We start from the raw sequence: 23,077 nt of genomic DNA, 5'->3' as shown, positions 1-23,077 counted from the left end.
TCCCTTCACGTGACCATGTTCCAGCATAAGACATGCACAAAGCTCTGTGCTCCATAAAGATTTACTGTGCATAGACAAAAGATCTGCTATATGCAGGAACGGAGTGGAAGATCTCTAATAATTTGTTATAAACCCTATGAAGCACCGTCGGGATGAATGTGAATCGATTCACCTGACTTTACTAAATTCCTGAACGCGCACACATGTCTAGTGAAACATCTTCATCGGAAGAGCGGAGAATATCATAAGAGCAAACCGGAGACTAAAGGTGGAACGCGATGTTGAAAAACCACATACCAATCGTACGGGCAGGTGACGAATGGCGGTTCGACGGTATCTCTGTGCCAGGGATCGAGTTCGTCCTGCTGTTTTTGGCACTGAAACTGAACCGAAGAATAATGGCTCCGGTATGAGGATTTTTGTAACATGAGTCAAAAACCAGTCGACGGTGTCGCAACGGCTGCAGAAAACCCGAATCAGCGATTGCTCAATCTTGAAGATCACGCGAGGCGTGTATTGTTTAGCGCTATCTTCACCCGACTTCTCATCCAGCTGCGGTTATCTCTTTATTGGAACGCATTTTTTTTTCTAAGATACAAAAAATAGGTCACGCGCTCTCTAATTCACCGTTCTGTACGTACGCTGTTTAGGCTAAAGTATCGGAAAACACCTGCCTGGGGTGATTCTTTCCCAAATCTGAAGGCACACAGGATGGATTTGGTAGCATTAAATCTTCACCTGACTAGGATTCTTTACATGGGTTGGAGTGGAAGATCTCCTGCTATAGAGCTGACTGCACCCCAGGCCTCCTCAGTTCCTCACCTACATCAGTACCTGACTTCACTGCCTGCTTTAAATAACCCATAACTCATCCAGATCACTTAGATCAAGAGATCAACATCTCCTCTGTCCCACGATCTCACCTACAACAGAGGGGTGATGGAGCCCCTGGTGATGGAGAGGTGACGGTTCTTGTGGCTTTACTTGTGCATGTTTAGATGTTTATCTGCTCAGCAGAGTGTCGTGTTCATTCTCCTCCTATTCTCATCAACAAAGCAGTATATACTCCCGCCTGCAGGATGTTTTTTGTTTTCCGCACCAGTGTATGTGGATTTATAAGACTGTTCTTGTATTTACAAAAATATTTTAATGACTGTTCCGTACTAAAGCTGATCAATTCTCCTCCTACTTCTATATCATTATGAGATGAGTTTTGTAGCTTTTCACAGAAAAATAATCCAAATGTTTTTTTTTTGTCAGGTTTTCCGGAGCACCCTGCATCCCTCTGACTATCAGTCCCGCATAGAGATCGTCCGTGCTAACTCCAAAACGTCCTTAAATCACACCAGCGCGTCCATGAGTAAATCAGGGACCTTGCAGGTGAGCGTCGTAAACGTCTCCGTCGAATTCTATTGCTTTGTTGTTGATCACGCCTACTTTATTACCGGATTGCTTCTCATAAATCACTCGATGTTTGTTGTTTTTTGCTAGAAAGCTTCCTGTTTCCCTATTCGGCATAGTTACAGCTTTTACACTGATATACCTTTATATTTTCATGACCGCACACAGGTATTGAAGTAGTTATCTGTTTTTGATTATCATATGATCAGTTATTACCTGATGAACTCAAATGTTCATGCTTGCTGGTTGTTCAGGTTATGAAAGAGTTTATAGGATATTGGAGTGAAGACAAGACCAGATAAATCGAATTTTATCATTAATAATTTATATATAATAAATGCAGCGCTCTCCGTGCAGCACGCAGTTTCAGCACGTAGCGTCAGTGAATCGCCTCTAGAGGCCGCTCTCGTAACGTCGGCAGACCAAAATCCGGAAAAACTATTTGTATTTTTGCCGACGGCTGATAGTTCCAGCAATCAACTATCAATGGCGAATTAATCGGCAAAAAAATTGTCCCACGGCGTTCCACGGAAATCCGCTCCATGTTCCGATCGCCGCATTTCTCCCATACTTCGCCATTTAGCAAAATTGTTCAAAAATGTCAGTCTTGCTACAGTTACACAGCAACGCTAAATCGTTGGTTTCTGAAACAGTCCCAGGCGACAAAAGGACAGCGGAAAGAGGTTGAAGACGATGAAGAAGAGGATGAGGAGGAGGAGGAGGATGACGACGAGGACGATGACGAAGATGACGATTTGGAAGACGTTACAGACGACGAGAAATAATTCGTCTGCTTGTGCCATGGTACTTTTTTTTTTTTTATCTCTCAACGTCTTGTGTATTAATCGACCAGAAGTCGTTATTAACTCTGATATTATTGCCTAATTTTTAAGTTTTATATAAAGCATGTGCAGTGTTTTTTTTTTGTTTTTTTTTTCTTTTTAGTGCCAACAGTGTTTCATTCTTTGCTCAGTGTTAAAAAAGCAGATATGATTCATTCACGTGACTTGAATATACTCCAGATATTTTTAAACGATGACGTAACGGTGTCGGTTCTTGCGCAGAGCGGAATAAAAGGACAATCCTTAAGTCCTATTAGATTTACTCATTTCACACTTTGATGACTTTCCCGTATAAAACGAGTTTATAGAGAATGGCGTGAAAAACAAAAAACATCCCGTGAGTGGAAGTTGGAGGGACGGTGGATACCTGAGGTCTGAGGAGAGTGTGCTGGAGACATGAGGGGTTCAGAAACACTTTCCTCGAGACAGAAGACTGCGTAGGATTTCGGTCCGATCGGGACACGAGATCCTGCGGTGACCGATTCACCAATCAGGATCGAGCGCACGCTCTGTTTTACACGTGTTCTGATCGGCGCTCGGTGCATCTACTGATCACCAACGTACAGTTCAGCATCAGTTCAACATCAAGCAGAACATTTAGAGAGGAATAAACGATGAAGAAACTCCAGACTCGAACTCGCCACAACACTCGTGTTCACGTTTTTTTTTTTTGAGTTTTGGGCTCATGATCATTGTAATAGAAATGAATCAGTGAGTCATTAATATCATTCTATTAATAGATCAGTGTGCTGAGAGTCACATTCGAGTCTTTACACATGAACTGAGATGATTAAGTAATGAGTCTTGTGATAAAAATGATTGAAGGAACATTATAGTTATAATAAATTATAGTAGTTTGGATACTTAAGTACTTTAACTCAAATACATGCTTTGTGTACTATATACACACACACACACACACACACACACACACACACACATATATATATATATATATATATATATATATATATATATAGTATCAGTGTACACAGTAGAACCTGGACCCACCCGGAGCTCTGTGTCACCATTCTTTATGTTTTTTGTGTCAGTCATGCATGAGTCAGGTGGAGTGAAACGAGGATCAGCTCTTGCCCTTCCCTCTGACACTCACTCACACACACACACACACACACACACACACACGCCACTGCAGACATCACGTGCAATTGCCGTCGCAACGTTCAGCACACAGAGCTGCTGCGAGCTCTTCCCAAGTCACATGTTCAAATATATGCCCGAATCCTCATTTCAGTGAAAGGAAATGGAGACAAAGCGAGGCCAGGCTTTGATATCGTGAGTCATTGATGGTGTGTGTGTGTGTGTGTGTGTGTGTGAGAGAGAGAGACTGAGCGAGATGCAGATTGATTGAGTGACTCATAACATCTCGCCCAGCCGATCAGGCCTTTACCGGATGCAGTATGTACGTCTGAGACAGGTGGTCAGTGGTCGAGACGAACCGCTAAAGACGGCCAGAGATTGAATAAAATAATAAAAAATTTGCATGGAATAAAAAATTCCAGGAAGAACCAAAAAAACCTTTTGAATCATCTGTGTTTACATTCAACGCCACTACCACATCCACATCACGCTGTATCTGTTCCTTGTTGCTTGTGCCTCTTTTTGAACATCCCATTTGAGATTGAGTTTCTATTTGTTCTTAAAAAAACAAAAAAAAACAAGTTCAACTTTTTAAATCTGATTGTTCTACCAGATTATGGAGAGGAACCAGTTTGAAAAGTGCAGGTAGTGATGTAGGTGAGGAGGCCTGTGGTTTAATCAGCGTTCATAATGTCTTCAGTTGATGTTTTAGAGCTCTATAGCACAAGATCTTCCACAGAACCCGTGCTGAAACAGGGGGTTTGGGTGGGTGGGGGTGGGGGGGCTTCTCCTAGTTCAAGAAGAAAACATCTGCAACATCATCCTATACAATTGTGCAGGTTGCTTGAGTTTGAGCCAGATTGTAGTTAGTGTCAATAAATACAAAAATTATAAATGTAATAATGTTTTCCAAAAAAAAAAAAAACACCGTGGCAATGCCATGACCTTCATACCATCAGGTTCCACCTGCTTTACGAATGAATGAGATCATCACATGCAATAATCTTCATCTCTTATAATAGGAGTTACCGAAACAATGCATGGCGTTTGTTTTTTTTTTTTTGTTTGGGTTTTTTAAGATAGTTAAAGTGACACAGACGTCTGTAAAAAAAAAAAAAAAATTCCATTCTGTTTTTTTAGCACTTTAAAGGTCTTTTGTGAGAGATGCACCTGCGTGAATGAGTCTGGTCCATTCACTTTCAGGCTTTCAGTCAGGTCAATAAAGTCCAAAGCAGGGATTCCTTCCTCGCCCTCTGACTCATCTTTACACAAGCCTTAATGGGAAACAGTTTTTGTGGTTTCAAAGAACAGTGGATGCATGAGCAGGGTGTGTCCGCGTGAGTCACCGCGAGGCTAATGGGTATAAAGAGAAAAAGGAGATCAAGTTGTTATAATTATCATTATTATTATTATTGTGTCACAATAACTGCAAATTGCATCATATTCCTGAATGGAGTTTTTATCTTTTTTTTTTTCTCTCTCAAACGTCCCAGACGAGACTTCTGCAACTTCGTCAAATGAAAAAGCGTGACCACATCAGCCGGAGTTGTTCTCGTGCTCCTGTTGTCACGCGAACGCTGGTTTTTCTGATTTTTTTTTTCCGCCTAACGATTTCGAAATCGTCCTCCGTCGCACTCCGTCTACAGCGAAGAGCGTTGCGTAAGCGTCTTATCTGACGCGATCTGACAGAGAGGCCCTCGAGGTCATTAACAAACCAGGCGCCTGAATGTGTGGCCTCGTGTCCTCCGTAGCAGGAGCTCACAAGTGTGTGTGAGACTGAAACACATTCAGGAGCTTCCATGGGACATCGGTGTCAACGTTTGTCTAAGCCACAGATTCCTCATGCTTGTCTTAGTCTCACCGAACCTCTGGAGAAATGATCACACGTATGACGCATTCGAACGCAAAATATTTCTTACAGAGGAAGCAGAACGAGCAAGGAGCGTTAAATTTGGGGGAAAAAAACGAATTTGCGAGATTTAAGGTTTCAAAAGTGACAAAGGAACGGAAGCTTTCGACTTGTGGTGCACGGAGTAATTTTTTTGTTGTTGGTATTTTTTGGGGAGAAACACCGCCAGGGTTTATTTCGAGTGGAAAGTTTGTTTGTTCGCTAACAGACTCCGTCTTTGTCTCTCCCCCGTTTCTGCTTTTACATCTCAGTAAAAACAAGGTGACCCATTTATGGTAAAAAAAAAAAGCTGTTGCAGTCATTTCTGCATTCCGAGGGTTTTTACGGCTTTGTACGTGCTCCATCCTGAAGACTTTCCCCTTTACAAAGCACTGACACTGGAGACTCCTTCAATAACCGTCCCTACGGAAAACGTATACGATCCTACATTTACCGTGCAAATTACTATGAACTGGTTGTTGCTATGGAAAATATAATATATTAAGTATTGTGTTTTAGTGAGGGGAAGATCGGGTCATTTTAGTAACTTGGTTCTTTGAATCTTGTTCATCAAAATGAATGAATCTTTTTTTTGAGTCATTTAATCACCTTTATAGAGTCTATAGGAGTCATTTGACAACAGGACGAACGACTCGGAATAGAGGACTGAATACTGTTTCCTGTGTAATGCACTGCGTAGCGTATATAGGAGTCACGTGATAAAAGATTCAAGAGTCGAGAGGTAAACGATTCAATTCTGTTTCCTGTACGCAACCTACGGAGATTTTGCCATGCTTCGCTCATGAAATGAACGAATCCCTTTTTGAGACGACTCGTTCTTTTAGTGTGTGTGTGTGTGTTTGAGTGTGTTTACACACACAGAGGTTCTCACAGACATTTCCTTAGGGACCTGCCCCCGATTAAACCCAACAACAGAGCTAAACGCCACTGCGATGGGAAACGGATCCACCGGCTTTCTTCTGACTGCCTGTTGCTTTCACTCGGAGCTAATAACAGGTCTCTAATTGGGAAAATCCCAAAGGATTCCTCCAAAGAACAACTTCAAACGACCACACATGCAGCCACGCTCACTTTCCGTGCTTTCAAACCCGGAACAAACATTTCCACTCCATTAATCTTTTGATGGACAGGACGCTCGTGAAATGTTCGGTGCCCGGCGCGTTCATTACGCGCCTGAAATTAGCGGTGTCAAGAGCTTTTTTTGTGTTTTGTTTTCTCCTGGGAGCATGTGAAGCGTCATCGAGTTCAGAGCTCCAAACACGGGCCTTCAGGAATAAATAGAGCGGCCTAATCGTGTTGGCAGCCGAGGAGAAGCGCCCGTGTCACGGATCGAAAGGGAGTCTTGTTTTGGAAAATGTTAAAAAAAAAGGTTGCCATGGAGCCTTTATTTAATCCTGTGGTAATTAGCCAAGCCCATTGATTGCACAACGCAATGTTGCCCCTCCTTCGTTCTACACCCCCCCACCACCACCCCTGCTCTTTTGCCATCAGCCTCTATTTATGTTTACGCATTCTGGGATTACCGTCTATAGACGCTCAGCCTCGGTCAACACAGGACGTCTGATAAAGGGTCTTTGTGCTCCAAAAGCGTTGAAGATTTTCGAGGCCCGAGACACCGATCCCCCACACACACACACACAACACCCATGAGAAATAACAACCGTCTGCTTAGGGGGGGAAATAATTCAGCCCCAGATCCTCATTTGGAATGCACAAGCCTCCTATTTATACTTTCAGGAACTTTGTATATAGAGGTCGCGTGGGAGTTCCAGACATTCTCGTAGACGGGAGACTGAGAACGAGAGACGGATGAAGAGAGAGGAGTGTCACTTTAAGTACCGCATACCGATAAGAAAAAAATACAAGTCAAGGATTTGGGTGATGCAATATCACTATTCGAATGGAAACATTTGCAATGAAACCTAAAATTCCCTGATCGAATTTGCGTAGACTTTGCAGTACTGATTCACGGAAAGATTTGGTGCTCTGGCAAAACATGCAGTTAAAAGAATTTATTTTTTTTTAACGGAAGTGTGTAAATCAGTCCTGCTTTTTTATTTTTCGTGCCTCTGTTTAGTGCAGGTTGTTATGAGAAGCTGTTTGAACAGTTGTGCAATTGGCTCATTTGCCCAGAGCAAATAGCAGCATTCTGAGAAGGGGGTGAGGGAGCATGTAGATGCATATACAACCAACGCCGCTTCGCTGTTTGTTTGGTTTTTTTTTTTTTTTCCACTGATGTCACAGGATTTAATCTCTTTCACTTGCACAATTTACTTTCATTTGAAAGCCTGGTTGTGCAACGCGACGTAGAGCTGACTTCACAATATTTCGCTCTGTTTATGGTCAGGTTACTTTCTACAGATTACCGTAAAATCAGAGTAAAAGGTCACTAGCTGAGTTTGCACGTTTTTTATATCTAAATATGTATATAAATAAAAAAAAAAAACGAAACAAAAATATTTTTCTGTCTCCATGTATATATAAATATATACATGTGTATATATACATGGAGACGGAAAAATATTTTGCTTTTTGTAATTTGTTTGTTTTTCTATTTGAGGTATTACGGTACATGGCAGCTTGGAACGTAGAAGGTCAAACAGTCTGTTACCAAGAACTGTTTTCATTCTATCATTGTTAAGAAATGAATTTGACACGACTCAGCATTGAGAAACGCCTTATGCAGCGTGCAAACATACACGGTTATCATGTTCATGCGCTACGTGGGGAGAAAAAAAACTGGAGACGACATTCCCAGCAATAGGTGCTTCTTCTCCAAACTCGGCGGCACACCAGGACCCGAACCCGTTCCAGCATGACAGTGTTCCTGTGCACAAGATATGCTTTCCATGGGTTGGACTGGAAGATCTTGAGTGTCCTGCTACTACTTGGCTGAATAAATCTTCAGAAGTACAAAGGTCATGAGACTTAAATTCACAAACCAGTTTATAGTAGTTCACACTTTAGATCCTTGTGTATACATCTATAGAGTATCCTCAGCTGGCACAACCCCCTCATGCTGAAACACTGACCTGAGACCAGAAGGACAAAGGAAACGGCTGTCAAGGGAAGCAAAAGTAAACGCGACCCCTTCGCACAGGACAGCCATTACTCCGAACAAACATTACGCCTTAGTGCTAAAGCAATCGACACTACATACTTGTCAATATGTCTGAGGGCAAACACACACACACACACACACACACACACACACACACATATACATGGACGGGTGCCACATTCAGTGTTATCAGAACCCTAGGGGATGTGACTCTGATAAGGACGAGCGTCCGATTGTGAAAGTACTGGGAATCCCGTGTTCACCGAGTGTCCATGCTGAGCAGCAGTCACCTGATTGGCTGAACCAGTAAACAGACCAGATTAGGACGGGGCAGCGTTGATAATATACCTGGCACATGCCGGATGTTTCCGTGAATAGGAAATGTAGAAATGCTGAACCTTATAGTGCACGTTAACATGTGGACCAGTTCGAGGGGGTCAACACTTATGCAAGATGATATATAGATATATTGCTAGATTCGCAGATTTCGTACAGACTTTATCGCAAAAGGTGTACAGATTGGTGAGCGTTTGATCAGAACATCTTAACCACCATTTAAACCTGTTTTTGACCGTTTACTGTATAATCATTAGCACTATTACCATTTTGTGCCATTATTATGAAATAATTTCGAGTCGCGTTTAATTCAAACCGATTTTTTTTTTCTTTTTTGAATTAAAGAAATAATGAGAAATAAAATAAATAATTTCAAGAGGTGGAAAATTTCTTTTTTTACGTACTCCTCTGCAACATTTCAACACTTATCCAAGTGTTTAACTTGTGACTGGAAAGATAAAGAAAGATTTTGTCAGTACGCCTAAACCCCCCCAGGACATCCTGCTTCACTTCTTCACCAGGGAACCACCGCGACCGGGATCGTCACTGACGGCAATCTGTGAAACGTTTGCACCATCGAAACGTCTTCCGTCTTCCTGCGGCTGAACGTCTCATCACAGTACTGTGCTTGAAGTCTTCTGTAGATATCTGCTTGTTTTATGCCTTTTTCACAAGAAACTTCAGCACCACGCGCTGTTCCATGCAACTCACTAACACTGTCGTCGGCCATCTTGATTAACGTCCTCGGGGACGTCCCATCGAACGGAGCTGCAAATATATAAAAGGTCTGAACATTTTTTCAAGGCTTGAAGTGTGTGTGTGTGTGTGTGTGTGTGTGCGTGCACACTGTCATTCACTGGGTTTAATGACATCACAAGCACACCTTCAATCGAGCCATCGACAAAGCTTTCAGTTTTTACGCCTTAAGACTTAAAGGTGTCTAATTATCTTTTTGTTTTCATGGCAGTGAGTAATCGTTTTGATGTTGCTGTGTGTGTTTGTGTGTGTGTGTGTGTGTGTGTGTGTGTGGGTGAACAGCAGCGATTAAACAGGGTTCCAAGTGAAATTACATAGCAACCAACCCAAGTGTTGGATCCAATGATGAGTTGGCCGCTAGCTGAATCCTGGCAAAAGTATCAGGACACCAGATTTTTCCATCCATATGTGGTTCTTCTACAAACTGTTACCAAAAAGTTGAAGGCACACACTCCTCACATACATCAGTACCTGATTTTCCGACCTAGCTGAATGAATCTCCACAAATCTCCACAATAACATCTCCAACATACAGTCAGCTTCTCAGAGGATTGGAGGTTATTATGAGGACCAAATCTGGAATGATAGGTTCAAAGAGGTCAAACCAATGCTCAGGTGTCTACAATCAGAAAATCAGGATTGTGAGGTTCCAATTGTCTTCATGTATAACGCAATGCCGGTATAAAAAGATCTACGTATCTGTATTTGTCTCTTGATACGGATACGGATTTAAGACTGAAGTGGGCGTGGCCTAAACTATCAGTACGGGATGCAGACAGTTCCTCGACCTCAGCTTCGTCCCTCAGGTTCGTAATGGAGTTTGTAATTGTAATTAGTAATTGTATTACGGTACTATGTGGATACAATTGTGGAGGTTTCTGATGTGAAAGCCAGCAGATGTTAGACGCACATCCAGTAGATGAGCTTCCAGACTTACGGAAGGAAGAGATCGCTTTTAAGTTCTTGTTTGGGCAGGAGAAATATGTAAAAGGACATGTTGTAGCACCAGCACTCAAGAAGATGAGAAGAGTGTCGAGGAGCCTGATGAAGAGCATGCAGGTCTGCTCTGTGTCCTCCTGTCCGTAATCTTAGGGTTTGTTTGGGTGAATCAGGATGTAAAGGAACATCTGGAGGGAATCAGACTTGAAATGGTTTACTGCAGTGAAACTTTTTTTGTGTGAGCAGAAGAAGAAACAGGAAACTGATATTTTGTAAAACGAGGATTGATGATGAATCGTCACACTGATGATAATAAATGATACAGGAATTCTGCATTCTTTGGTTTCATGCCTACAGCATTATACCAGCTAAGGATGTTCCAAAGGTGAGGCAGGTTCCAAGACAATCCCGGTGGTCCTTTCTTCATCCTTAATTCTTTCATCCTGAGTATCGCAGAAGCCCAACGTTCCTTTTCACTGAAAAAAAGTGAGAAAAACAGCAGGAGAACTCTGTCTCCTCATCCAGCTCTGGCTGTTTTGAGTTACCTTCCAAACCAGGAGAAAATATTTACTCCTGAAAAGCCGACAGGATAATTTTCCTTCCTTGTCTTTATTCCAGCAAAGTCATCTGGCTTGTGTTAAGCACTTTTTTGTGTGTGTGTGTGTGTGTGTGTGTGTGAGGTGAGAAGAGTGAGAAGACGAGGCTTAAGGAACGTCTCCTCGATCAGGAGGAATCCAGAGCGACCCATCAAACACAAGCACACAAGCTGCTTGTCTGTTTTAGTTACAGTCCTGCGGTGCGCAAGGAAACCGAACGTGTGTATAATAAATAGTGTGCGTTTGAATTCATGCAAGGTGCTCTTCTCTGCCACCGCTCTTCCCAGAGACCAGAAGAGAGGAACCTGCGCAGCTGCCAGCTGGACCGTACGTCACCAGACATCAGATCTGTTCTGCTTATTCCACTCGGGGGGGATATTAGGAGTTTATTAGGGGTGTAATATAGCTACTATCCACATCTGTTTAATACTAAAAAGATCCAGTTTCTGTATTTCATTCTGTATTTCCATTTTGGAAAAGTATGGAATTTGATTGGAGTGATTTCCAGGTCTGGATTAGTATCAGGAGGAAAAAGAACACTGAGTATTTTGAAAATATAAAATTAGGAATTTTTTTTATTTTTATTAAATGAAGGCTGCGTCCACACTAATCTTGATACATTTGAAAACGGCGTCTAAAAACGCGTTTTGTGTTAAAGAACTTTAGTTGTGTCTCGTGGTTTCTTGGTTACGATCTTTCTGTTGCTGTAGGATTGAAGATTTACGGTTTAAAAATTACATGAATAAATGATTAAAATCACACTGTTTTGGAATTGCAGTATGAGCTACAGAAGCTACAACCGTCTGCCATTTTTTTCTGCGTCTGACGTGCATCAGAGACATAATGCATGTCATAGTTGGGATTTCAAACCATTGTTTCAGATGTTAAATACAGTCTTGGTGTTGGAATTCATGATCTCCTCAGTTACATCACTCATATTTTCTAGGAACTTGACTCAATCGTGTTTCCAATAATTGATGAATCTTAGACTGAGGATGAGCGGATGAACACGTCAATGAATTCAGTGTTTGTCTCGTGCATTTCATATCTAAGCACCAAATCTGACCGCTAGCGTGCACGATGCCGTCATGAAAGAATGTCTGGATCCTAGTTCAACATTCTCGGTTTCACATTTTCTTCCCACTGTGGGAAAAACGGCTGGCTATTCGGGCATGTTGCAATCCCACTGGGGTATTTACATAACAGGTTTGTTTTGGGTGTCAGCAAAATAAAAGCCTAAATGCTGCCTCAGTGCTTCTGTATTTATGCACAACATGACCTTAAAGAGATATATGAAAAGGATAAAAAATAAAACACAAGGTCAGTGATAGTTATCTCTCACCCATCACATGACATCTACCAAGCAGGGAAGGTGAAGGCTAGAAGGAGTTTTCTCCAAAGTCAAATCATATATTTCATTAGAACAGCTGAACTTACAGCACCAACTGCCCTCTGACACATAGAGCCCACGATGGCGTGTGTTCACTTGATTCATCACAATTCATTATACATGAACAGAGCGGAAAAAGAATAAAGTAGAGGTGACAGATCTATCTTTCTGCCCAAATGTAATCCATCCATCAGTCCATTTATCCAACGAGCTGCATGACAAAGTGTATAAAAAACAGTTTATCTATCTATCTATCTATCTATCTATCTATCTATCTATCTATCTATCTATCTATCTATCTATCTATCTATCTGTCTGTCTATTTATCTATCTAACTATCTGTCTTACTGTCTGTCTGTCTGTATGTCAGTCTATCTGTCTGTCTGTCTGTCTGTCTGTCTGTCTGTCTGTTGGTCTATCTATCTATCTATCTATCTATCTATCTATCTATCTATCTATCTATCTATCTATCTATCTATCTATCTATCTATCTATCTATCTATCTATCTATCTATCTATCTATCTGTCTGTTGGTTAATCTGTCTGTCTGTCTGTCTGTCTGTCTGTTTGGGCAGATGTTTATTAATGCATCAATCTATCCATCTATCCATCCATCTGTATAAAGTCTATAGCAATATTTGTGAATGGATAAATAGATGCACGTCTGTCTGTCTGTCTGTCTGTCTGTCTGTCTGTCTGTCTGTCTGTTCACTGATCCATCGTAATTATATTTCTCTCTGTCATAGCGTTTGGTTCGGATGCTTGGCCTCTCCATGGTCTTTGCTCACTTTTTGACCTCACTAAAGCAAAGGTTGACTTTCTGAGAGTAGCTCTACATTCCACACTCCTCTACCGATGTCACATTGTGGAGTTGGTGAGTAACGAAGCCCAAGCTTTCTGAATAACTGTGGGTTTATTGACTCACGAAGACGCCACATCTGCGACCGTGTCCTTCTCTGACAGAGCAAGCTCTCAGTTGTGGCTCAGTTCCTGGTGACGGCGTCGGGCATCTCGCGGGGAAAATCCACTGTGGCATGTCTGCGTTAACTGTAAGAGAAACGGGAATAGAGGTAGAGGGGGATTCTCTATAGACCGTAATCTCCTGTCGATCGTATAAACCAAACTTATGTTCCTTCAAGACCTGCTATATCTTTGTGTTCGTCTATTCATATAAAAACTGAGCTGTTTCATTTTCAGCCCTGTTTGACTTGAAGGTGGTAATAAATCTTTCCGTTCCTGTACCTCTGACTGTAGCGCCTTCCATATTTCAAATCGCAGATTTATATCCGTGTCCTCGTTCTGATACGGTATTGTTTCTATAGTAACAACTCATTCATGGAGACTTGTGAATGCATGATGGAATACTACACGCAATCCAACACACAGATGCGATGTCTCGGTTGATATGACGACGCTTTTGTGAGATTTTTATATAGAGAGAGTATATTCATTGAAGGAGTCATGTTGTATGGTATAGAGACAGGAGTAAAAGACAGGAGGTGGAGCTGGAGGTAGCAGAGCTGAAGATGTTGAGATGTTCGTCGGGAGTGACGACAATGGACAGGATTAGAAATGAGTTTATTAGAGGGACAGGGCATGTAGGACGTTTTGGAGACAAGGTGAGGGAGGTGAGATTGAGATGGTTTGGACATGTGCAGAGGAGGGACTTGGGGTATATCAGTAGAAGAATGCTGAGGATGGAGCCACCAGGAAGGAGGAAAAGAGAAAGATCAAGGAGGAGGTTTATGGATGTGGTGAAGGAAGACATGCAGGTAGTTCGTTTGAAAGAGGCAGATGTAGAGAACAAGAGACGGAGGATCCGCTGTGGCGCCCCCTAATGGGAGAAGCCGAAAGAAGATATTCATTGAAGGAGTCTCCAGTGTCAGGGTCTTGTAATGATCAGGGAGTTATATTGATCACTTTATTATTAAGACTCTACACAGTTTTCAAGAAAAAGGATTCATCTCGACTTGCAAAGGAAAGCCAACACAAATATTATTTTTACACAGACAGACCAAGACCATATTTAGCAATACCAATACCAATGCCCAAATCCAAGTATAAATACAACCCCAAGTGTTTTATTCCATACTTACTTACTCCTATAAGTGTTCTGGCTCAAAAAAAAAAGAATAAACACTTCCTGACAGGTTTAGAGCTTCTGCATGACATTCCCATAGATATAAAGCAATGTTTATCGTTCCACATGATACACTGTGGAATGTTCGCTATTTGAATTACTTCCCCATTTCTTCATTGTCTCGGGGAGTTGAAAAAAAAGAAGAAAAAAGCGAAGGCCGTGATAAAATGCAACACTATCATTATGATGCATCGTTGTCGCCAAGGCCGGATCTGCTAGTGTGCTTTTTACGCCATTAGTCATAGCTGGCATTCAGCATGCGATTGCCTGCGGAGAATAACTTACACCTGCTCCAATGGTCGCGAGGCCTTGGGTGTTCGGTGGAAAGCGTGATCAGTGTGCCCTCATTACTGGAGGCATCGAGTGACTCAACTAATTACAGTGGGAATAGAGCCTTGGACAAATGGAAATTATCTCAAATAGCAAGGTTTGCTGAGACACACATACACACACACACATACAGGTTTTGTGTTTTTTTGTTTGTTTTGGGTTTTTTTTTCCAAAATCTCTTTGTCACAACAAAGAAAGAGGAAGTTGACACTGCCCATGAAATTTACACAGAAGGAGGAAGTGGGGGAAAAGGAAAACCTGTGGCTGCGTTACGGCATGACTAACCCACAGATCAAATTCTGACTCATCCATATGAAAGAGAAAGCATATTTGCTAAAAATACACTCGTCTTCCACGGCAATATTCCCACCCTGCCTCAACTTGTCGCCTCATTTCCATACCAGCTGTTTCGTAGCGCTGCTAAGTGTTCGTGGAAGCCTGGCGCTGTCAGTTGTTGTACGATCCAATTTTAGAAGCACTCTTTTTTCATTTCTTAGCAGGTTGCAGAACTCACGATGCGTCGTGGTGGTCCTGGTGAATCCTGGGGACCTGCGAGAAGGGTTTTCAGACCTATTGTGGAGCAATCCTGCACGTTAGAAGTCATTGCTCAGAAGCTGAGGCTGAAACTCCGAAATCTTTTTCCGTCCTGACACATTCCAGAGTATTTATTGGGAAAGTGTGCATGGGAACTTTTCCTTTGCTCAGGTTTCGACCATCAAAATGACATGCAGTTGTGTAGCCCTGGTGTGAACCTTTCTCCATGTTTTGGTGTCTATTAGGACCTAAAGGATTGTACTGTGTAAAGCCTCATTAAGGAAATCAGTTTATGTGCTTCATGTTCTTCAGGCTGATCTTGTAGATTATATTCGCTCAGTTCGGAACCTTCAGAGCAACGTGATGTCATGCTTCACAGAAAGCATCTTCAGTCTTTTTTTAAGCGTCTGGGTCTTCTAAAGTAAACCATATTTCTCCTCTATTTTTTCACACACGCTTCATCCCAGGCGTTCCCTTTTAGGGAGATTTGTCCAGCATTTCTGATTCCGATTCTGATTTGTCTTCTGCAGGGTTTCATGTGTAAACATGGGTAAATCAGGAGAACGTTCATGTGTGGAGAAAGGATTTGGAGAATGCATAACAAACATGAGTGCAGTGTTAGATCTACACACACACACACACACACACACACAATTTATTTCGAAATAAAGCTTGGTAATCATTGCATGGCAGCGGCTCACGTTTAAATGAAGAGCAATAAAAACTATGCACGAAAGCAATTTCTTTTTTCAGAAGTTCCCCAGGTTGCACAATCCGAGAAAACAGTGCATATGTTGACCAGGGCTGTTTGGGGTACAGTATGTAGGAGATACAGGTTCTGGGGTCGATGCTGTGTGTGTGTGCGTGTGTGTGTGTGTGAGGTGGTGTTAAAGTAAATGTGCACCACTGACACCTCGGAGAGACGAGAGACCAAAAACGCGGTGCGTGTGGCGCGCGCTGATTGCTCGGTAGGCGTCGGGGGCGCGCGCGCGGGGCGGGCGGAGTTCCAGGCGCGTTCCCGACGCGTTCCAAGGCGCGTTCCCGGCGCGTCAAAAGCTCAAGCTCGGAAGAAAAAGCAGCGGGACTTTTTTTTTTCTTCCTCGTCTTCTTCTTCTTCCTTTTCAACCAGTGCCAGCTGCGCGCAGACGAGCTGGCCGGTGCGCACTGTACGCGAACTCCCCACGGAACACCAAGATCCCGGACTGGTGACAACCGAGCCTGGAGAAATATGGACGACTGAATTGAAAATTTAATTGATTGTAATAATTATAATAATACAAAAATAAATACAAATTCGGGGTGGAACGACCGGGGATGAATTTGCGCGTGAGAATACACATGGAATAGACTCATACAACACGGATTGTTGGTGGAAACTCTTGCGCTTTTTTTTTTGCTTGGTTTGGGTTCTTTGGTTGGTGTTTGTCCTCGCAATGCTGGTGCGCCGTAGCAGCCCGGTGGCTTGCCCTCGCGCTCCGAGGCGCAGGCACAAGCGCGTGGACAGCGACGAGACCGCGGCCAAAAGTCCGAGGCTGAACGAGTGCGCCGGCGGAGACACGGCGTTCTCTCTCGCCACCTCGCCGGTGCCCGCGCGCAGCGGGAGCGCGGCTCCGGCGTGTGCGAACGCGGCCGCGGGGCCGTCCCGCATCGGCCAGTTCCTGCTCCTGCCCTCCGCGGACACGTCCGCCGCACACAACGCGTGGGATATGGACACCGGCGAGGAGCTCGTCTGCAAGGTACGACCCGATCTCGACCCGCCGGTCTCCTGCTTTTACTCCTTAAATCATCTGTTGCAGCAGGACAACTGAATGAGGCTAATTAATTCAATTAATTATATGCAGTCAATAAATTAGTAGCCTAATTAAAACAAAAGACCCCAACCCTGATATGCAAACCATGCATCATTCTAATTTTCACTTCAATTTGCATATGCATCATCCAGATGCAACATTTTAATTGTCATTTCCATTCAATTTGCATATGCATCCTACAAAACAAAAAAACAGCAAAAGAGGGAAGAAGAGAGAATTGAACGAGTAAATATTCAGAGGAATTGCTGTGGTTTTTGTTTGTCATGTCCTGGGAATCATGTGAGTCATCAAAGCTAAGCGCAGAAACATTCATCCGGAGCGTCTGGTATTGAGCAAGACGGTCAGAGTACACTGAGAAATATTTCAGCATTTACGTCTTTGTGCAGATTTGCATACAGAAGCCTTCTATAGTATCAGTATCAGTCCGGGATGATATGGAGAGAAAAAAAAGGAAAAGTGGCTGCAGCCCTCCATGCGGATGAATAAGTATTAATCTGAATAAAAGTGTCTGGGTTCTTCAGGGCATTGAGTCAGTGAGTCAGATGGTCAGACTGAATGAATGTGTGATCTGTAGGCTATTCAGTGACAGTGTTTCTTTTTTTCCCTGAATCCGAGCATCTAGATGATATTCCTAGAGGCATCAGTCGTCCTAGATATGTGTGTGTGTGTGTGTGTGTGTGTGTGTGAAATGAAATGTGTGAAGATCGGAATTGTTAGTAGTGTACACGTAGATTTATAGCATTGAGCAGACACTCTTATCCCATGCGACGTACAATTATCCCATTTATACATCCGAGCACTTGAGGGTTAAGGACCTTACTCGAGGGCCCGACACTTGCAACTTGCTGGGATTTGAACTCACGACCATCGTCTTAACCACTGAGCTCCCCCTTTCCCAAATGATGATGATAATGTTGGTGATGGAAAGACAACACAACACAACATTAGTGGGTTATTGATCATAAGGTCATGGGTTTAAGCTCTAGTACTGAAAAGATGTCGCTGTTGGGCCCTTGAGCATGGCACTTATCCTTATCTGCTCCAGGGCACCGTACCACCGCTCTGACCCCAGCTTACTAACGAGCAAAATGCCAAAGCATTGGGGGGGAAGTTGTAACTCATTGGTTTCTGATCATAAGGTCATGGGTTCGAGCCCCAGTACTGAAAAGATGCCGCTGTTGGGCCCTTGAGCAAGGCACTTATCCGTATCTGCTCCATCCATATCTGGTCAGACCCCAGCTTTATTACAAGCAAAATGTGAAAGCATTAGGGAGAAGTTGTAACTCAGTGGTTTAAGACTCTGGGTTACTGATCAGAAGGTTTTGGGTTCAAGCCCCACTATTACCAAGCTGTCACTGTTGGGCCCCTGAGCAAGGCCCTCAATGCTCTGTGCTTTAGTGCATTGCTGGGATATGCAAAGTAACGATTTCACTCTGCTGTAATGTACATGTGACAAATATAAACCACCTTTTTACCTTTTTTTAACCAAATTTAGAGACGCTTCAATCAGCAAGCACAAAAAAAAACTTTGTTCTGTATCCTGCAGGTGTTCGACCTGGGCCAGTACCAAGAGAAGATCCGAGCCTACAGCGTGCTTCCCAGACACAGGAATATCGGCCGGATCAAAGACATTATCCTCGGGGAACGCAAAGCGTACGTGTTCCAGGAAAAGGATTACGGCGACATGCACACGTTTGTGAAGAGCTGCAAGCGTCTGAGTGAAAAGCAGGCCTCTAAGCTTTTTTATCAGATCGCATCCGCAGTGGCGCACTGCCACCAGAACGGCATAGTGCTGGGAGACCTGAAGCTTCGCAAGTTCATGTTTGCGGATGAGAATCGGTGAGCGGTGTTCGAGAGACTCTGTGTGTGTGTGTGTGTGTGTGTGTGTGTGTGTGAGGGAAAGCTGCAAGGTGGGCCAGGTGGGATCTGTTATTCAGAATAGTGTCAGTTCTGTTTTCACTCACCTCTCACTTCCCTCTGTCACACGCCTCAGGTGCTTCTTCCGAGTCTCTCGGGCAGATCGCTTTACTCACATTTCTACAGAACAGGAAGCGTGCAAACAAATCGGAACGGTGACTCACGCCGGGGAACGTGAATCTTCCCGAAGTCAGCACACAAAACACCAAAAATGGTCCGATATGTCAAATTCATCCGATTTGCCTGAACCGATTAATTGCAGGAACCTCAAACAAATTTGAAACAAATCACCAGACGAGTGGGAATGGAATGCAGAACAAAAGGAGGAATAAGAAAAAACACCTGATGTTATACAGCACACACTAATCCAATAAAAATAAAAAAAACGAACGAAACAGAACAATAAGTGTTGTTCCTGGAAATTCCATTGAAATGCTCATTTGTTTAAACATGTACGTGTAGACACGTAGAAACGTCTACACCAGTGATGCTCCACTAAAGCTGCAGTTAAAACTAATTCAGATTCCCTACATACTTTTTTGAGGCACAGCCCTTTTAAATCGGTCAGAGAAATCAGAAATGGTCACGCCTGCCATCGTCACCAGGTTTAGATACGTGATTCATAGGTCATTACTTTGTTCCAAAGAGGAGATGAGGAGAAGGAAGAGCAGGAGAATCTGCGACTCAGGATCCTGAAGGATCCTCGTTCCATTTGTTGAGGGATCTTTACTTCACCTGGGGAACCTGGTTGTACTTTTTTTTTCTTATCTCCTGATAAAGTTCACGTGCGATGCACATTGGCATACCTCAAGTAGCTCAGCAAATAGATGTGATAAGAGCAGGCAGGAAAGGTTGAAATTGGCGATGACCGAAATGACCCCTCACACACACACACACACATATGCATGCATACACAACATCTTGGAATGCATCTTAGAAAGACACCAGCTGTTCCTGCGTCACTGATCTGGCAGCAGATATCCTCAGGTAATTAAACCCAGGCAGATGTATGCTGAGAGCACAGCCCCAGCTGCAGCATGCACCGAGGACACAGCAGTGTTAGTTCTGTACAGTCAGTTCTCTGCCTCACACACACACACACACACACACACACACACAGAAAGAGAGAGCTATGAGTCACTCTCTCCACCTCTCTGGCGCTATGCTCTCGTGTCATCTGCAAACCCCTCAGACTGCACGTCTGACAGTCGGTGATGAAACATAATTCACTGCTCTGCAGCTCGGCTTTCACCAGGCGGGAGAGCGAATACACACGTTTACAACGCAGACACAAATCATCAAACCCAGCCTCTGCTACTGGAAATAGGGCCGAGCATCGTTAAGCGTTGATGAGACCCTGTGTGTGTGTGTGTGTGTGTGTGTGTGTGTGTGTGTGTGTGTGTGTGTGTGTGTGTGTGTGTGTGACAGAGCGAGATGTTCACTCCGCATGCTGTTGTGCACATCTTTGTTTAACAGAAGGCCATAATTGCACAATGATTTGCCCTGCACTTGTTCTGCTTCTCGGGCTGCTGAGAGAACGGTGTGTTCCAGGGTGCCTTGATTTAAACACAGTTACACAAAATCTAAAATATGGTTGTAATCACTCTTCTAGGAAGATGTTCCTTTAGATTTAGATTAGATTTTGGGGCATGCTTGTGGACATTTGTGTAGATTCTTTTACCAGTTAGAAAAGTCAGGGACCTTTAAAAATCATTCTAAAGCTGTTTAACAGGGTTTAAAGCTCTAAAGCTGGAGATCTTCCACAACGTCCAACCCATGCACAATCCTGCACAATTGTGTGCCTGGGAACAGTTTGGTGAAGAAGCACATGTATACGTATGTGAATATAGACTCCATATATATACATATATATAACTAAAGCTTTAGCTACAGAGCCACCACATGTCTAATAATAGATCTGCTGTCCGTTACCAAAGTGCTGAAAAATAAACTATATGGGATAACGGGTTTACAGGATAACGGGTTTGTGTGATGAGGTAGTGTAGACAAAGTCAAATAGAGGTCAAACAGTGAACCTATGCTGTAGTGAAAAGAGCGACCGGGAATTTGTTATTCGGAATGGACGTATTATGTGTTCTAAATGGATGCTAATAATCTCGGCAGGAAGTTTAATGTTTTATTTAGTTTGCATATATTTTGGGAAATGTAACTTGTTGCTGATGGCTACAAACTCCTGGTGCAGGATTGACTAAGTGCTCTCTAGTGGGTCCTCAGGAGAAACTCCTGAGTCATGTTGACTGCACTTTTAAACTCTATGGATTCTTTTTCCAGTCACTTGCCATGGTAGGATGTTAGAATGGGATATTAAAAGTACTACACTAATAATAACCTGCATTGGTTTTATTACAGGTCTCATTTAAAGCTGGGAGGCCTGGAGGACTGTAAGATCCTGCCTGGTGAGGACGATTCGGTTTCGGACACGCACGGCTGCCCTGCTTATGTCAGCCCTGAAATCCTGAGCGGTGGAGGCAGTTACTCAGGAAAGCGAGCGGACGCCTGGAGCCTAGGCGTCATGCTTTACACAATGCTGGCAGGCCGCTACCCGTTCCATGACTCAGACCCAGCTACACTGTTCTCCATGATACGGCGTGGTGCCTACAGCCTGCCCGAGGGCCTCTCAGCCCGGGCACGCTGCCTCATGCGGAGCCTCCTGCGCAGGGAGCCCAGTGAGAGGCTGAGCGCCGCCGACGTTCTCCTCCACCCATGGTTCCACGGCGCCAACGAACACGACGTCGACGAACACGATGTGGGCTCGGCAGAGCAGAGGGTGCCTCAGGTGCACATGGAGCTGAACGAGCATCTCTTCTGCTGACAAAAGCTCCTGCTCTCTTGCTCTCTGAAAGGCTCTGATTAGGAACAACATTTGAAGGTTTCTTTAATCGAGCAGCTCTTTTTTTTTCCGACGGTTGAAATTGAACTCTGGTTGTTTAATTTAGAAAAGGCACGAGTAGCTGATGAGATCTCGCCATCGCTTTGGCTTCGAGATAAAGATGCGCTCTTACGGGTTTTTAGTCTTGGGCCAAAATTTCGACATGCCCTTAGGGAGGCTTTAATACTAAACAATTATTTACGGTCCCTTTTAAAGCGCATGCCCTCGTCCGGTATTTTGGTGCTTTATTATGTTGAAGTGAGCGGAAAATACAAGGCGCTGATCACCTCCTCCGAGTCCTGAGGACTAACGTTTCAAAGTAAATGAGCAAAGTGGGGAGGAAACATAAGCCTGAAGAGTAGCTAAGAACAGCGGCGCAAAATAAAGAGCACAGATTTGAGGATCTACGTCGAAATTGTGACATCACAACTCTCCAAAGGAGTGAAATACAAAATAACAAGGCCAGTCTCTGACCTTTGAGATGAGGTCACCCATACAGGATTTAAAAAAAAATCATATTTAATTGACCCAAGCTTTACGTTATGTGATGTTATGTTAAACTGCAGCCAGTAAGCACATTTATTCTGCACAGTCTTTTCAAGACTTTTGAAGGACACTGAAGGACGTATCCATATTGTTCGCAAATGCAACATTACTTGAATGACTTCAGCACAACAGACAAAGTCGTGTGGAGTCTTGACAGGGAAGCGGATTATGACTACATGTGGGGGTTTTTTTTAGTTGTTGTTTTTGTTGTTTTTTTTATCGTAATCCAAGGTGACTAAGAGACCCACAATAGCTCTGCTAAAAGGGTAGAACCTATTTTTGGAGGCTCTAATGTTTCCTCCCCCCTCTGTGTGTTGCGGGAAGTCGTACTGTAAGTTAGCTCCGAGGCCAAGCGCCCCGGCTCGGAACAACGCGAGGTTGTAAAAAAAAACGACGCGGCGACACGGGTGCACAAAGTTCATATCGCACTGTGAATTCTGTATTTCGTGACACGGCCTCGGGGTTAAACCACGAAATACTGTTTGTGAAAGACAAAAAAAAAGTGTAAATATGTACATTTTATATATATATATATGTGTGTGTGTGAAGAGAATGAATAAAGAAATCCTTTTTTCATA

At 43.3% G+C, this 23,077-nt stretch overlaps 2 protein-coding genes across 3 annotated transcripts in view; both read left to right on the top strand.

Moving 5' to 3' along the window:
- cibar1 (CBY1 interacting BAR domain containing 1) overlaps positions 1-18,828 on the top strand; it is a 25,503-nt gene extending 6,675 nt beyond the window's left edge. The window contains exons 8-10 of one of the 2 annotated variants that reach the window (XM_046843871.1): positions 1,261-1,380; positions 2,055-2,205; positions 18,693-18,828. In XM_046843871.1, the coding sequence (XP_046699827.1) occupies positions 1,261-1,380; positions 2,055-2,186 (252 nt within the window). In that variant the 3' untranslated portion in view covers positions 2,187-2,205; positions 18,693-18,828. Of the gene's footprint in view, positions 1-1,260; positions 1,381-2,054; positions 2,491-18,692 lie in introns of those variants that run through there. The other variant, XM_046843870.1, reaches the window with a different exon arrangement.
- trib1 (tribbles pseudokinase 1) lies at positions 14,667-23,077 on the top strand. The gene is made up of 3 exons (XM_046843869.1): positions 14,667-17,071; positions 18,693-18,985; positions 21,434-23,077. The coding sequence occupies exons 1-3, from the start codon at positions 16,769-16,771 to the stop codon at positions 21,894-21,896; spliced, it is 1,059 nt and encodes a 352-aa protein (XP_046699825.1). The 5' UTR covers positions 14,667-16,768; the 3' UTR covers positions 21,897-23,077.

The sequence above is a fragment of the Silurus meridionalis genome, chromosome 29, assembly GCF_014805685.1.
Source record: "Silurus meridionalis isolate SWU-2019-XX chromosome 29, ASM1480568v1, whole genome shotgun sequence".
In the NCBI taxonomy this organism is placed as follows: domain Eukaryota; kingdom Metazoa; phylum Chordata; class Actinopteri; order Siluriformes; family Siluridae; genus Silurus; species Silurus meridionalis.
This window is presented reverse-complemented; position numbering and strand designations above follow the sequence as displayed.

What these genes read in the sequence shown, in the direction of transcription:
- trib1 (XM_046843869.1), top strand. Translation starts at nt 16,769, where the DNA reads ATGCTGGTGCGCCGTAGCAGCCCGGTGGCTTGCCCTCGCGCTCCGAGG. An exon ending in GCGAGGAGCTCGTCTGCAAG is followed by an intron (nt 17,072 to 18,692) that starts GTACGACCCGAT and finishes TGTATCCTGCAG; the next exon opens with GTGTTCGACCTGGGCCAGTA. An exon ending in ATGTTTGCGGATGAGAATCG is followed by an intron (nt 18,986 to 21,433) that starts GTGAGCGGTGTT and finishes GTTTTATTACAG; the next exon opens with GTCTCATTTAAAGCTGGGAG.